General features: G+C 46.9%; 1 protein-coding gene across 1 annotated transcript in view; it reads right to left on the bottom strand.

Annotated features, from left to right (window-relative positions):
* Positions 1–15,138, bottom strand: part of DOCK11 (dedicator of cytokinesis 11) — a 90,329-nt gene that overhangs the window by 39,677 nt on the left and 35,514 nt on the right. The window contains exons 12-26 of the mRNA XM_009331757.1: positions 14,763–14,846; positions 12,554–12,694; positions 10,663–10,872; positions 10,164–10,286; positions 9,082–9,164; positions 7,384–7,506; positions 7,126–7,202; positions 5,786–5,970; positions 5,618–5,683; positions 5,358–5,450; positions 4,826–4,949; positions 4,030–4,151; positions 3,492–3,578; positions 2,129–2,218; positions 514–632 (exon numbers count right to left, since the gene is read on the bottom strand). Coding sequence (XP_009330032.1) covers positions 514–632; positions 2,129–2,218; positions 3,492–3,578; positions 4,030–4,151; positions 4,826–4,949; positions 5,358–5,450; positions 5,618–5,683; positions 5,786–5,970; positions 7,126–7,202; positions 7,384–7,506; positions 9,082–9,164; positions 10,164–10,286; positions 10,663–10,872; positions 12,554–12,694; positions 14,763–14,846 — 1,727 coding nt within the window. The remainder of the gene's footprint in view (positions 1–513; positions 633–2,128; positions 2,219–3,491; positions 3,579–4,029; positions 4,152–4,825; positions 4,950–5,357; positions 5,451–5,617; positions 5,684–5,785; positions 5,971–7,125; positions 7,203–7,383; positions 7,507–9,081; positions 9,165–10,163; positions 10,287–10,662; positions 10,873–12,553; positions 12,695–14,762; positions 14,847–15,138) is intronic.

The raw sequence follows: 15,138 nt of genomic DNA, 5'->3' as shown, positions 1-15,138 counted from the left end.
GCCCCTCCGTTCCGAGCCAGCACGGATGTCGCGGCCGCTTCGGCAGCGTGACACACCCAGCTCCGAGGGATTTTTAGCAATACTTCTGACACAGGGGACTGGCATGCAGGGATGAGACCGGGGCATCGCTCCCGCGGGGAAACCACATCTGCCGCCTGCAGCTGGGACGTGCCCGGGGGCTCTGGAGCCTTTCGACACCCCAATAACTCGGCTCCCAGAGCCATCCCCGCCAGCGAACCCTTTTTCTTTTGAAAAACAAACCAGGAGTATCTTTAACATACCACATTTGTCCCCATGCAGCTGCCAGGACAAGGGCTCCACGCTGCCCCATGCCACCCAGGCATGCCAGGAGAAGACAGCGGCTGGTGTTTCACAGCACGGGAGCAAGCAGCGGGGGACACCCAATGCTGTCACTTAGCACCCGGTACTGGGAAACCACACCCTGCTTTGCACTGTAGTTTGTGGCTTTGCATTTGTAACTGAAGAAAACTGGATGATTTACCAGACACTCACATGGTGCAGTTGACAGCTACTTCATCTTCCTGTGTCACATTTGTAAGGACTCTAAATAGTTGCATAAGAATTACAGGTAGAAACTGAATCATTACTTGGATCTCCATGGCGTGCAAACACTAAAACAAATGTTCAAAACACAGACACTTTTAGTTCAATTTGCAGATGTTAAATATTTATAGTCCACAGACATTTCTGTGGCAACAGGACAGGCAATAGGACAGGGTGTGGGCTTCAGCCTGCCAGAGGACAGGAGAACTTGGACCCATGGCAGCGCTTATTGCCTGCCTTCCAGCTGACAGATCCCAGCTGCATGCCTTCGGGGAGCAACATGAATCACTCATGGCAGGTATTAATCCTCCTCTCAGATGTGCCCAGGCAGCTATGACTTAATTAGAGGTCACATGCTATGATTTGACCCCAATAACCCAGAATTTATGGCTGAAGTTTTGCTCCCAATTCTTTTCGTCACTTGAGACAGTTTTTTGAAGTGACTAAGTCCCATTGTCACAAATGCCTTTGGAGCATGGAAACGTGATGCCCAATGACTTGCCGTGAGACTTTTCTCCAAGGAACATAGCTTGCTATTGGAAATGGGATTTAAGTGACTTGGCGAAGGTCAAGATCATCTAGTGCATACATTCTCCACCCATCTTATAGACCTCTTTTGCCTGAATCTCACGATATGAGTCTAGGAAAGACAGTGTGTTTCATTTTCAGTTTTCAAACCTGCAAATCTAATGAAAGGTCCTTAAATCTGTATCTAGTTATTTAAATTACTGAAATTATTGAGGTTTTATTGAGCCCTCACTTGTGGTTAGCATGTAAATGTCTCCCTGTCTGCAGGCTGCAGCAAGGTCGCTGTGACTGGGCAGGGTTGGGACCTACCCAGACCCTTGACAAAATGCTCACAACAAAGCAACTGTTCTTTTAGTGCTTGGCTTCAAAACCTGCCATCATTTCTATTTCTTAAAATATTTATATGTTATCTGAAACACACCCAGTAATTTTGTGATGATAAATCCCCACCACTGGAAGCAGAGCTGTTGCTATGGCACCACTCTCAAAAACAGGCAGTTATGGAAGGAAACAAGGACAGTAAACAGCCAAGAAATATATTCCCCGCAGAAGTCTTTGCTGGACCTGCTCCGAGGCCCTTACTCATGCTGCAGAGATTGCCGAAAAGCTGGGTCCAGGTCACAGGTCACCTGTGATGAAATTTAACTAATTGATAATCTCACAGATCTTTTTTCAGCCTGAAAAAAAATTTCCTGTTTTGAATGGATAAATACCTGAAAACAAGGAATTGTGCTACAGTTTAAAGGTTTGAATCAGATCTAGGGCAGCAGGGGAGGAGTGCGTGAGCCCACCAAGAGGAGGGTTTGCCACGAGCGCGGCAGAGCGATGCTGACTACTTGTTTTATCTGCTGTGAAAGGCAGTGGGAAGCAGCACACAGATAGCAGACAGTTCTGTCAGTAAGCAGAGGTAAGGGTCTTGCACAGTGCACCAGTCCCAAGCACTACAGCCAGTGTGTGTTCCTACAGAGCAGGGCTCTGGGTATTTACTGATGCTCCGTAAAAACACAAACGAAGCCCACCAACAGGCATTGTTCACCTTTAGGTATTTAACAAGCTCTCCTGGGACTTCCTTAGCTCCCGCCTGAACCAGCTGGCAGTACTGGAAGAATTTGTGTAAGTGCATGTCCTGGAAGAGAAGAAAAACAAGTTCAGTGCAGCAACCTATTGAGGCTTTTGTCCAATTTGTCAACCCCTGCTTTGCAGCTTACACCCTAAAACATGCTGACATACCTGCGGCAGTGGGCCATGTCCCTAGCAAGCCCCATGTCACTACCAGTGGCACTCTTGGTCCCCAGCTGCCATCTCCCAGGACTACAGTACTGCTCCCTGCCTTTTCCCACGTACCCAGCCACTGCCCATCCCCTGGCTCCCAACTAATCTTGAGATTAAGCACAAAACTGCCAGCAGTGTTAAAATTCTCCTGTGGTTGCACTACCCTGAGCCCCAGTCCCCATCCAACACTGGTCTGGAGAAGCGGGAGCCCTTCTCTCCCAGCTGTGACTCTTCGAGAGCGCCTCACCATCTGCCTCACCGACCTCCTACTGTCCATCTGAGGCAGATTCTCCTTCCCATGCTTCTCCATTCCTCTCCCTCCTCCTCCAAAGTTAAATTTAATTACTGGGTTATTTAACCCTGAAAAGCATCTGCGAGTGTAATTTGGTGGGGAGTGGAACTACTGTGCCGCTCCCAGTGCTGTACAGAGTCAGTAAGACCCTAAAACAGGTTTAGATGATGCTGAAAGCGAGTTGCTGTGAATGTAAATGCAGCTGATTACATCCAGCACAGGACAACAAGCCCTGCCAAGGGCATTTCCCCATGAGCAGTGCTGACAGGAGGTGCCCCAGAGCGTGTGCTGGGGGATCTTTGCTGCACATCACATGAAGCTTGGGGAGGTTCATCACTACCATAACATGACAGAACACATGAGGACTTGGTAAAACAGCTTGAACTGGTTTCAAAAGGAAATGAGGACTCTTGTGACTCCTGTTTACTTGTGTCTGCTGTTGTTAGAAAACTTTTTGTTTTTTTTAAACTCAACAAAGAGTCTAATATTTGGGGGAACCTCCCATTTCCACCAGTTCTTCTCTCTTTTGCATCATCAAAGCAGCTCATTTGCTCAAATGTTTCCTTGGTCCTACCAGTTACAGTGAAATTGGCCAAGAAATATCAGCCTCTCCCTAGGCTCATTCACTCACACAACTGTCTCATCACATTCGGACAAAGGAGCAAGATCCCTGCAAGTAATCCCAGACCTGCTGCTACAGAAGTATCTCGGTGCTGCTCTGCAACCACAGGTACCTCTTTCCCACAGCACCTATGGCATAGCAGTAGTAGAGATACAGCGATTGCTTCCTCTGCATTTGTGTTGAAAGTCTTTGAGAATGAGGTGCTTGACTTACCTGTGTGTAAACGGTCGAGTCCAAATGGATTCTGATTTTAAACAGTGGCTTTGCTCCATCCACCCACTTCGCATCCACACTGGGCTGCTGTGAACAGACAACATTCAAGTACTTGGTTTCAGACTGCGGTGAGAAAGTGGCTCTGTGCAGACAGACACCTGGTCAGAAGGTAGGGGTTGAGGTGGAAGAACAGGTTCCCCCACCCAGCACAAACACCAGCGACATGACTGCAGCCACGACAGGGCAGAGGGGTCCCTGCAAGAACGTGCACACAGAGCATGTGCCCACTCTCCTGCTCTGCACCATCTGCAACAGCCTGCCACAAAAATATTCTCTGCAACCTGTATAACCATGGAAAGTGGAATTAAAAGTGTCCTGTCTCCCACCCCTAAGAACCTTAAGCTTTGGGGGCTGCCCAGCAGTAGGGATCTTTCCAGCTGAGCAGAGCACCAACAGAAGCCCAGAACTTACAGTGGTAACAAAAGCTCAGCTTTCCTCTTCCCGTTACGTTTAAGCCCATTTTAAACTGCCTTCCTACCCTTCGTGACTCTGTGTCTCCGAGACCCAGGTAGCCAGGTGGAAGGTTGGATGAGACTGGCAAATGCCGCTCCAGGGTGACAATCCGTCCATCCTTCAGCAACGGGACCCAGGCATATCCCACTGCGGAGGCAATCAGTGGACCAGAGTTAGCAGACACACAGCGATACATGTTTTGCTCAAGCTCCAAAAAAAGCTGTGTCTCACCCTGAGAAAATCCAACTCTCAGTTGTGCAAGCGGCTTCAACGAGGCTGAGATCGACCATGTCAGCCTTGTTAAAGCACGTTTTACCCGGTGACTCGATGAATGAAATTCAGACACAGCTCAACCAAGATCAGGAGTGGGTTTGAGGGGCAGAAATAGTGTGCGAGCCTTGTGCACCATGAGAGGGTCCTTCAGTCGCCCGAGGACCAGCTGAACAGAGAGGCATCCCAACCAGTGGGACCTGGGTGCGCTGAGTCTCTTACACGTGCCTAGTGTTGGCAGGATCAGCCCCTGAGGTCCTGATCTCGCGTCAAGTTTTTGTTGGTGATTTGACTGACAATAGTCCGTTCATGCAAGCCAAGTCAAGAACACGCAGAAATAGCTGTCAGATTGCAGCAAAAATTTGAGCTTTATTATATGCTAAAAACATTGTGCTTTATTCCAGTTTAGACCCATGATTTAAGTTAGATTGCTTTCAAAAAAGAAAATTCAGACAGGCTAGTATTTTAATAAAATATTTCTTCATGTCCCTACATTCATTTTATCTTGGGTTCTTATACTCCAACAGAAGTAATTTAAGCAGTGAACATACCTTGAGTTTCAACGGTGTCCTGTTTTTTCGATGTTGCCTTTGTATTAATTTCACAGCTGACATGATAGAAGGTGAAAAGCAAATGATGCTTTTGATGGAGGTGAATTGGAAGCTCAATTTTAATCTAAAATGATATCATGATAGATAAGACTGTATTTTTAATTGTGGAGTAATATTTTGAGTTTTATTTTATTTCACAAATGCTATGTTGTATGCAGTTACACAAGACACATTCTTTCTTACCCACCTTAAACAACTCCTGGCTAACATTTTCATCACATTTTCACATTACTTATTAATGGGGGTGTGTGATTGGAGTGCACAAAGCGCAACAGTAAAGACAGCAGAAAACAAACTGGCATTAAAAATTGACAAAGTCTCTGGCTTTGCTGAGCCCTTCTACTGAGGCAAAGGGCTGACGATTATTTTTACCTGTATTTCACCCAGCCCTGGAAAAAAGAGATAACCTGAAAGGCCCCTTGGCTTTGTAGCATCCAGGAAAATCTGTTATTTCCCACCATTTCATTTTTACCTCGTCGTAGAACTCCGGACTCTGGTTGTGATGCAGCACGGCAGCATAGGCGTTTGTGGTCAGGAGATGGCCTCCAGGTTTGCCATATATACACTGGAAACACAAATGAAGAGCTAGATTCAGGGTTGCTGCCACCCTAAGTTAGCCAGCCAAATTAAAACAGCATGGAAACTCAGTGCTTGCTTATTGTCCTGCTCAGCCTGGCTGGCATACAGTACACAGCAGCGAGCCCCAGGGCCCTAGAAATAACAGGTACCCACCTTTAATGGCCTGGCATCAGCTTCATCTGAATCCCTGAACTCAACACAGACAGCAATATTCCTCGCCTGAAACGGGGCAGAACATGAGGATGAGCCATTGCTATAGGTCAGCAGCATCACCCCAGACCACACCGAGTCTGGCTGGAGCCTGCTCTCTGGGTCACTCACCTTTGCAAACACCTTCTGGTTCTCATACTTCAAATGCAAGGGGTAGACGTAGAGGTGGTTTTTGTAGACAGTGAAGGGATAACAGTATTTTGCAACTTCTGGGACAAGCTCCTCCACTTCAACTGCAATGTCCTCACAGCTCTTCTCAAAAGGCTTTATAGGAATATAAGAAGCTGTGACACAATCTAGAAGAGAAGGAAAGCTTGGATAAGCACAGACCCCACAAACATGGGAAGTACTGCCCATGTGAAAGGAAATTCATGGGTCCGAAACTCTGCCATTGCTCTTGAGCATCCAGTTCTCTTCACATCAGAGGATTGTGTGTGTTGACCAGGCAGCAGGACTTGGACCACTCCCATTGAAATGATTAAGGGAAAATTCTCCCCTTGATCATGCAACATCTGTGGTCTCCAACTGCATTAGCAATACCAAGAAAAGACGGGTGCACGGGCACCATGGGGCTCTGCTCTCCTTGCCAATGGGGACGGCAGAAGTGGCACTTTCCTGTAGCTCTGGGCGAAGTCAGAGGGTCAGGTGAATGACCCATGTCTGGGCAGGGATGGCTGCTCTGTCCAGGACCTGCACCTTGAGTCTTCCAGGAATTTGACCCATTAAGTTACTGTTTTATAAACCATGCAAACATCACCTGACTGAAGCAGACAGGCTACTGAGATGATGGCTTGAGACTGACGTCTCAAATTGCGTCAGACCCACTACATCAGTCCTTTTCCACTCTCTGCTTGAGAAAGATGTTTGACGGTTCTGCTGCCTCCAAATATCAGCGTGCAAGCCCTGCCTAATTCACTGAGATGTACACACCATGAGTTCATCTCAGGTGATGGCCTTTCAAAGAACAAAATAATTAAGTCCACTAGAAAAGCCTTTTGGACAGGGGACCAGACTACAGAACCCATAATAGGAGGCCCATGGGGTGACACTGAACACATCACGAGTCCTTTCTTTGCCTCAGTTTCTTTAAATGCGAAGTGAAGAATCACACTGACTATGTTTGTGAAGTCCTCTGGTGTTATGGATCAAAAATGTTATATGAGATGAGTGTAATAATAACAGCAAAAGCAGGCAGGTGGCTTCCTTTAGATTTAGGATGTGACGGCCAAACTGCAAAGCAGATGCACCCCTCAGGTAAACCTCTGCACTTGGACCACATCCCTCCACAGCATCCATCGGAAAGACTTACAAGCCCGTGGTTGTCCCGAATTACTCATTTCTCATTGCAGCCCCGAGATACTCTTGTTAATGAAACAGCAGAACTCCCCATAGAAGTATTAACTCCTGAGGCTAGAGCCGTCAGCATTTATTTTAAGATCCAAGATCCTTACTTGTGAAGTCTAATGGGATGTCTTTGATGATGATATTCAACTGGGCTGGAATGACCTGTAGTTTTGTCTTCTCTGGTCTGCATTAGGGAGAAAGGAACAAGAGTGTGAACCTTGGAAATTCAGCTGCTGAGCACATCAGCAAGGCTTTTTGTTACCCTCTGAGTATTTTAGAAATTGTCATCTCATGCTTATGCTTAACTGTTTAAAAATGTATATTAAAATGCCTGCTCAGCCTCTGCACCAGTCTCTTACACTTACTTCTTATACTCTGCTAAAAGCTTCAGCATATCTTCATTTGAGAGTTTGCCGCTGTCTTGCTTGTACAGAGGTGAGAATTTTCCTTCGGCATCGAGAGTGCCCTGGGAGTCTTTGAACACTGGTCTGCAGAAAAGAAGAGACACATTTCTTAAATGTTGGTAAATATGCAGACACTGAGGTCTTTGACACATCAGGCTGAAGGGCAGTTTATCAGGCGAGAGATTCACTGGCCTGTGACTGCTCTGAATACCGCCAGACCTCCTGATCACCCTCCCATCCTCACGTGGTGCTTAGACCCCACACAGACTACAATCCAACATGTCACATAAAATTGGATGGAACATCACCCATTTCCCTTCTCTCCAGCCAGGTGAGAATTACACACCCAGCCCAGCTCCAAGCCTGGCCCACAATCACGAACGCCCTTCAATCCCCTCCCACTAACACCAACTGGTAAAGTATCTTCCTAGTTGCACATGGGGTCAGAGCACAGAAATCCTCCTAGGAAAGGACTGCGCAATGAAGACCAGCCTCAGGACATACATCAGCTTCCTCCTGAACCCAGAGCAGGAGATTAGACTCTGCCCTGGATAAGTACCAGCATCTTTGCATTTGACTATAAAGGCTGGGGGTGTCTGTGTACAGCAGGAACATTAAAGCATCCATACTCCCTTTCTGTGCCAACAGCTTCCTCTGAAACCCACGGGGAAACTGTCCCAGGAATGCAGAGCAACACAGGTCCCCACACCAGGCTGTTGGACACTCAACTCCTTGGTCTCCAGATGCAGCTCTTCACCCAGCAGGAGCAAATCTGAAGCCCGTCAAAGTCAATGCACATACAGAGCCCACCATTGGGCTGAGGCACCACTTCAAAGAGGGCTGAGGCACTGCGCAGGCTGTGTGCCGGCTCCCAGGAGCGAGCTGCATCCCAGAAATACCATCCTGAAGCTGAGCAGTCAGTGTCACAGGAAAATCCAGCTCTATTCTATTCTAGCCTAGTTTAGTCTAAGAATACTCATTGCAAGCTGTATACCACCAAATCCCAGCCCACTGTGACAGTCGTCTGGTGTTCCCATGTCATTACTATCCCTTTTGTCAGCACCAAACAGCAATTTAGCAATAGGAGGCAGTGGCAGAAGGATGAACTCGCCTTCAGGCCTTCCTCTGACATGAGATTTAAGGGAGTTAGCACTGATGTACTTTATCAGTCACAGTAAAAGAACAGTGAGGAACAGGATCACTACCTCCAGTCATTCCCAAGAACATTAATTAAAGCAGAGTCTAAGACAGCAGACAAACCTCAGTTGATTGCTGCCGCCAGGCCAGGAGGTCCTCCACTCTCATCCTGTCCCTGGCAATGGCTGGTGCCAGGAGGGAATTTCTGCACCGATTCCCGCGGTAGCACGGTACGGGGTGATTCCTCCCCAGGAATGATCTGCCCTGATAGCAGTAGCTACAGGTCAGCAGGTTACCGTCTTCCCAGCACTGTTTACTTTTTAATATTTTGTTTCTAATTCTAGATAGAGCATTTCAGGCCAATCCCCATCCTGTCTTGGGAATCGGAGCCAGTTTCTGCCCTCGGCTGCAACTTCACTGACTCCAGTCACTTGGCCCTTCGCCCACTTGGCCGGATCATGTCCCAGATAACTTGCAGCGGCAGCTCCTGCCAGTGCCAAAGCGCAGTCCGAAGTGACTAACCTGGCAGCCCAGCCGAAGGGCATCCTGTACTGCCCCAGACGGCTGCACACCTGCTTGGCCACCTTATGGACCTTCTGGGCAGTCTGCAAAATACAAGAGAGATTAGCGTGTGCCACGGCTTCCATGCTGCCCCGGAAAAGAAGTAAAGAGCACTGTACTCTCCAGGGAGAAGAAACTCTCCATGCTCCACAACACACAGCTCCCCAGGCACACAGCACAACAGTCGCTGAAGCAGCTGATAGACATCTCCGTCACTTTACAACATGCACATTTATTACTTTTGCAAAGCAATAGCAAACATGTTGTGGGCACAGTCATATTAAAACTCCTCTTGATTCTGCATTAAACTGTCAGGGTATTAGTATTTTATTTTCCAAAGGGTATTAGTAGTTATTTTCCAAAACTGACTGTAATTGGCTCATCCTGTACAGGTTTACAAAGAGTGCCGAGGGAATGCCATCACATACCAGGTTTTCCATACACTGATTTTCAAGGGACTAATTTTGACTGGCTGCAGCAAGGCAGCATCAGCTCCACCTGGCATGCAGAGACTGATGCCAGCAGGACCAGGACCAAAGACCACCCTTTGCATAAGTTCTCCCATATGATCATGGCACTCTGCACAGAGCAAGACAGAGGCAGGGTGAGCAGCATAAAGGGTAAAGTTCTGCTGCTACTAAAATATTGCTGTTCCCAGCCGATGTGAGCCGGGACCAGTCCAAGACAGTGTGTAGCACCATGTAGCAGTGCAGCCCCTTTCTCTGGGGATGAAGTGTCCCAATTTTTTGCTGCCAGCCCAGGCTTTGCCTTGTTGAAGTGTAATGGGGAAAGGTCCTCCTGCCCCAACTGCTTGGAGCTTTCTAAAAATCCTCTGCCTCCTTCCAGGGGAAGGAACCGCTTCTCCCAGGACAGCCCAGCTGATGCCAGCCTGGGAACAGTGCAAGCAGCAGAATGGATGAAGACCAGTATTTGCCAGAAAGCAGCTAAAGAGCAGCAGAAACAACCCATGTTTCAGACCACACTACTCCCCACAGCAGAAGACAGCATCACTAAGCAAATACTCTCACGGCCCCATCCAATACCTTCCCCGGGTCCGAGTTTTTCATGTACGGCTCTGCACAGTGCGTAATGCTGCCCTGCAGCACCTTCTCCACGCGGGCCACCAGGAAGATCTCCACGTGTGGGTCAGTCACAGAGAAAACCCCCTGCAATAGATAGACAGTAGGCTGTCAGAGAGCAGGACACCCTACCCACACTGCTGGGTTTGGCCCCAATCATCTCACTGTCCCCTCTCACAACCCACACAGACCCTGCTCTGGTTGCTGCTGCGGATGGGCCATGGGGGCTCACAAGACTTGGGCATGGTCAAGTCACGAAAAACTCTACCTGGTGCTTTGCCTATTGCTGCCAGTGAGCCCGAAGTGGTAATCAGCTTGAGACACTGACCAAAACATGACAAAACCCCAAGAGAAAAGCTGACTTCTGCTTCTTCACACAGTGGATAACAACACACCACAACACTATTGAACAGCCACAGCTTCAACAGAAATACAGAACAAGAGGAGAAAGTCAGTTCTTCACCCGTTTTATGTAGCGCAGGCAAGACTCGGGGACTCCATGCACAAGGCTCTCGCCCGGTGAACGTCCCTTGGTGCCCTCTGCTCCGGATGCAGAGTTATCCAGCAGCATGTCACGGACAGACGGAGGGTTCAAGTCCACGTGGAAGTCAGCTGAAATCTTGCAATTATTTTTCAGGTCAAATAATGCCAAGCTTAGGAAAAAGGGCTCAACCTGGAAATTTGATTGAATATATGTGTCAAAAAAATGCACAGTACAGGTTCAAGAGTATTCACATGCATTGCCTTCCCTGCTAGGTTTGCCTTCTGCATCTGTTTTTCCTTTAGTTTTGTACACCAGCATTTTACAGAATTCTTACAGACAATCCATGTTCATTTGCCTTATAAATACATAAAACCATTTTCTCCCTGCATCTTCTTGCATTTTGATCTAGTCAATTTGAACAAAGCTACTTTAAAACCATCAATGAAATATAAAGAATGACATCCATAGGGTTTTTTATACAAATGATAAACTATAAAGTTAGGAAGAAAAAATGACCCCAATCCATCAGTTAGAGCTGTTTATCCTTTGCAATGAGAAAGAAATCAACTTAAGATTGATTAGCATGTTCACATGCTAAAGGCCACTTCACGTACTGTCCAAAGTCAATCAACTCTGCAAGACACTCAAAATGTTCTTCAGCTGCTATATGCTCAAAATATTCTTCAGCTGAAATCCAGGAGCAAAGTTACAGGCTTTGCTATAACTAATAGCAAGGCTAACACTGCTGAGGAACTGCATGTGCAAAATCTGCCAACTCGTTTGTAGCTATTGACCTCGACAGCACAAGGCAAGTGGCAACAATTCCATGTATTTTTAATTCAAAGATCCCAGCAGGCATGCGTCCATGTAAAGATAAAAGCGAAGGCCTGAAGATAAGACTGTAGTGTGTCCAAGACATTACAGCATAACTTGGAGGCAAATGCGCTGATTAGGTCTAACTCTGGGCCTGATTAAGGATGAATAACAAGAATCTCTGCTATCAGCGATGCATTCATCTGCTGGGAGTTGCCGAGGAGAATGAGCCTGGTGTACTAGCTGTGAGCTGCCAACATGAAACCATCACAAAAAAGCCTTTGCAATTCTAACAGGCATCAAAGTACGATCAGCAGGGATTGGTCAGTGCCAGTGCTGCTGCCTCCCCTGTGATGCTATCTGCTGCTCTGGCACCCTTGCATAAAGGCTTCTCTCCAGCCAGAGCAAATGCAGGACATGATAATAGGGATTACATTTTGGGAGGAAAGACTGGAGGAGCCTGCTCTGTTCAGCCTAGCAGAACAAAGGCTGAGGAGAGAGGTCATAGCTGTCTACAGACATCAGAGGCTCAGAAAATACAAGGAAGAGCTTTTTAGGCTAAGGCGCAACTTTGGCACAATAACAAATGCATATAATAAAGTAGCTGTGAATACAGTTAGGCTTGGAGTCAGAAGAAGGTTTCAGAACAGGGAAATCCCTTGCCATTAGGGGAAATGAAATAAAACACAGCAGTGGGTGGATTGGAGATGGAGCTTAATCATTTACCAACAGGACTTTCACAGGGAACCAGAACGTGGTAGACACACGCTCCCCATTCCCTATGCCTCTGAGCTGCTGGTTTCCCAGCACTCCCAGTTCCTGGCAGGCTGAGGCACGTCGGGACAGACCCTGTCCCCAAAAACATTTTTGGAACACCAAAATACCAAGGCAGACAAATCCTGCAATGACCCTGGGCCAGCAGCCACCGTTTGCCCCGGTCCCATCGGAGCTCATGGCAAAATGGGATGTTTTTATCCACCCAGATTAATCTGTCAAGGGTTTTTCTTGCTGGTGAGGAGAAAGAAGACAAAGCAGGACATGCCAGAGCTCCCCTTACATTGGTGGGTCCTCCTTCCGACCTGTCGCTGAGCTGAGCAAGGAGGTTGAGGGAGAGGTCCTGGCAGCACACCACAAAGCGCCTGCTGCACTTTTCCTCAAATGGCTTCACATCTGGCTCGATCCCCGAGAAGTCTAGCCTCTAGACAGCAAACAAACAAATCTGGTCTCATTAAAAAAGAAAATAACCCCCTGAATAATGTTAAGGGATCACATTACAGCCAATGCTATCTTAACCAATTTTTTTTTTTTAAGTGGTACAAAAGGTACAAGACATTCAAAATGAGTGCCATTTGGTGATGATGCACAAATGTATTCAAGACACGAATTCCTGGGGATGTATCAATTTTTAGCAATCTGGTTTGTAGAGCACAGAAAACTAAACCTCAGTATGATTTCAGTTCCTTCCTGCTTTGCTGTAACCCTGGGGATCTTCCCAAAAACATTTAGAGCTTGGGGAAGAAAGTGGAACATAAGCTGTCATTACACTCAGAAAAGTATCTTCCAGTTTGAAGATTTGACTAGTTTAAGAGATGGTCTCTGTGCCTGAAATAGAGAGAAGGCACATGCCGTTGGGATCGTGAACAACACCTCAAACTGGAAGGCATTTCTAGATGCACAGCAATAACCGGCATGGCTAGAAACAACAAAGACTGTCTGCAGAGCCGACTGGGAAATCCAAACAGTCTTGATTATAATCACCTCCTTCCTAACCCAGAACACCCATGCCTGGTCTGTGCCTCGACATCCGCCCTTCCCAGAGAGCAGACACGTATGCAATCGAAATACCATCAGCCAGATAAGGACTCTCAGCCTTCACCATACCCATCGTACTGGGCACTGGGGACACAGAGCTACCAAACACCCCTAAATACCAGCACATCTCTCGGTGACAATCTGGCACAGTCCTATTTGTTTTTCCCCCTCAGATCCTGCAGAAACCTGCATGCCAAACTTAGGGTGCTGATATCTCACAATCAAGTAATTTCAGCAAAATAGGCTGCAATTGTTAATCCGATTCTGGGAAACTCTTCCCATTGTTTCCCCTATTTCCTTTCAATGAGGAAAGTACGCTGCAGGAATATGTTCCTGCTCCCAGTTTCCTTAGCACCAGGAATACAAGCATGCACGTACACACCAGCATTGACTGGGGCAGTGACTTTGAATGCCCAGTGTTATAGCAGATGTGATTGACCCACACCAGAATGAAAAGCTCTGGGTATAGAGGGAGGGCAGTGAATTCAGCCTAACCATTTGGTTAGGTAAAAAAGATATCTTAGATACTCCACACTGAATAATATCTCCATTTTTATTATCTGACTAGAATACAGAAAACTTCTCAAAGCTTCTCTTCAAAAAAAAAAAAAAAAAGCCTCCTGGATGCTTATCTTCTTCATGTTAAAGACCTTAAAGAAGAGCCAAGAGAAAAGCTCATTTTGTACAACTAAACCTTTTAAAGACTAATTACATTTCCTTGTTAAACCAGAATGTTCTTTTTCACAGGTGTGAACAAGCCAAAGCATGCCAGAAGGAGAACCAGAAACTATGAAATAACTTGGAACAATTCTCTACAACTGTGTGAACAACTGCAGCTCATTCCACTGAAATCCCACACCTGGACCTTGACAGAGAGCTCAGCAAAGACATCAGAGCTGAGAAGAAAACAAGCCAATAGTCAATGAAACCCTACTCCAGTGCATTAGAACATCATGGGGTCTTTTTTTCTGTTTGTATGTCCCCTACAGTTGAAAAATCCCTGAAGACTGAGGCTTTTCCTGTAAAACCCTCTCATGGTCTTTAACATCACTACTCCCTACTCAGACGTGCTGAGCCCATGCAGCATGGCAGATGTCCTTGCAATACCACTTCTACCGCTTCTGCAACCATGAGAACCTCCCAGAGGCCCAGGTGATGGGTTTGAAATCCAGCAACATCAAGATGCATCACACTGAAGCCAGCAAAGCTGGAGGGAGGCCATGTGTGGGGCTGCTGCGAGTCCTCCCTTTATCTGAGTTATCACCTGAGCATTGGCATCTTGTTCAGCTGCCACTGATAGGGACATGGGCTGCACTTCTGTTCTCCAATCCACTGAAAAACACACTGCCTCTGCAGGCAAACGCTGTGGCCATGCAAGGGAACAGGGAGGCACAACACCAAGGGAGCTCTTACAGAGAGCAAAACCTCACGTTTGCAAACATGGGAATGTTTACCTGGACTTCTGGGTCGAAAGAAAAGAGGTTTTGTCTTCCATCATTTCTGCTCAGTTTGTTCAGCTGATCTGTTTCTCTTCCATACTAGGATAAAGGAAAGCATTGATATTACTGCCTGGCCACACAGAGGCAAACATTCATTATTTGGAAAGAATGGAAGCAAAACAAAATAAATATTTTTCAGGTTCCCTTTGTGATATGTAAGACGATGCAAGGCTTCTCAGCTGTAGACACAAACATGGTGCAATGACAGCGAAGTGATGTGGCTCTGACAAACGAGAAAGCAGACAGAAGTAGACAACCACACTCGGGATCATATAGGAGGTGGCTGCCACCTAACTGCCCCTCGGTCAGGATGGTCACCCATGCTGAGCAG

The sequence above is a fragment of the Pygoscelis adeliae genome, unplaced genomic scaffold (genome assembly GCF_000699105.1).
Source record: "Pygoscelis adeliae isolate BGI_AS28 unplaced genomic scaffold, ASM69910v1 Scaffold79, whole genome shotgun sequence".
Lineage (NCBI taxonomy): Eukaryota > Metazoa > Chordata > Aves > Sphenisciformes > Spheniscidae > Pygoscelis > Pygoscelis adeliae.
Note: the sequence above shows the minus strand (reverse complement) of the source record. Positions and strands in the feature narration are given on the sequence as shown.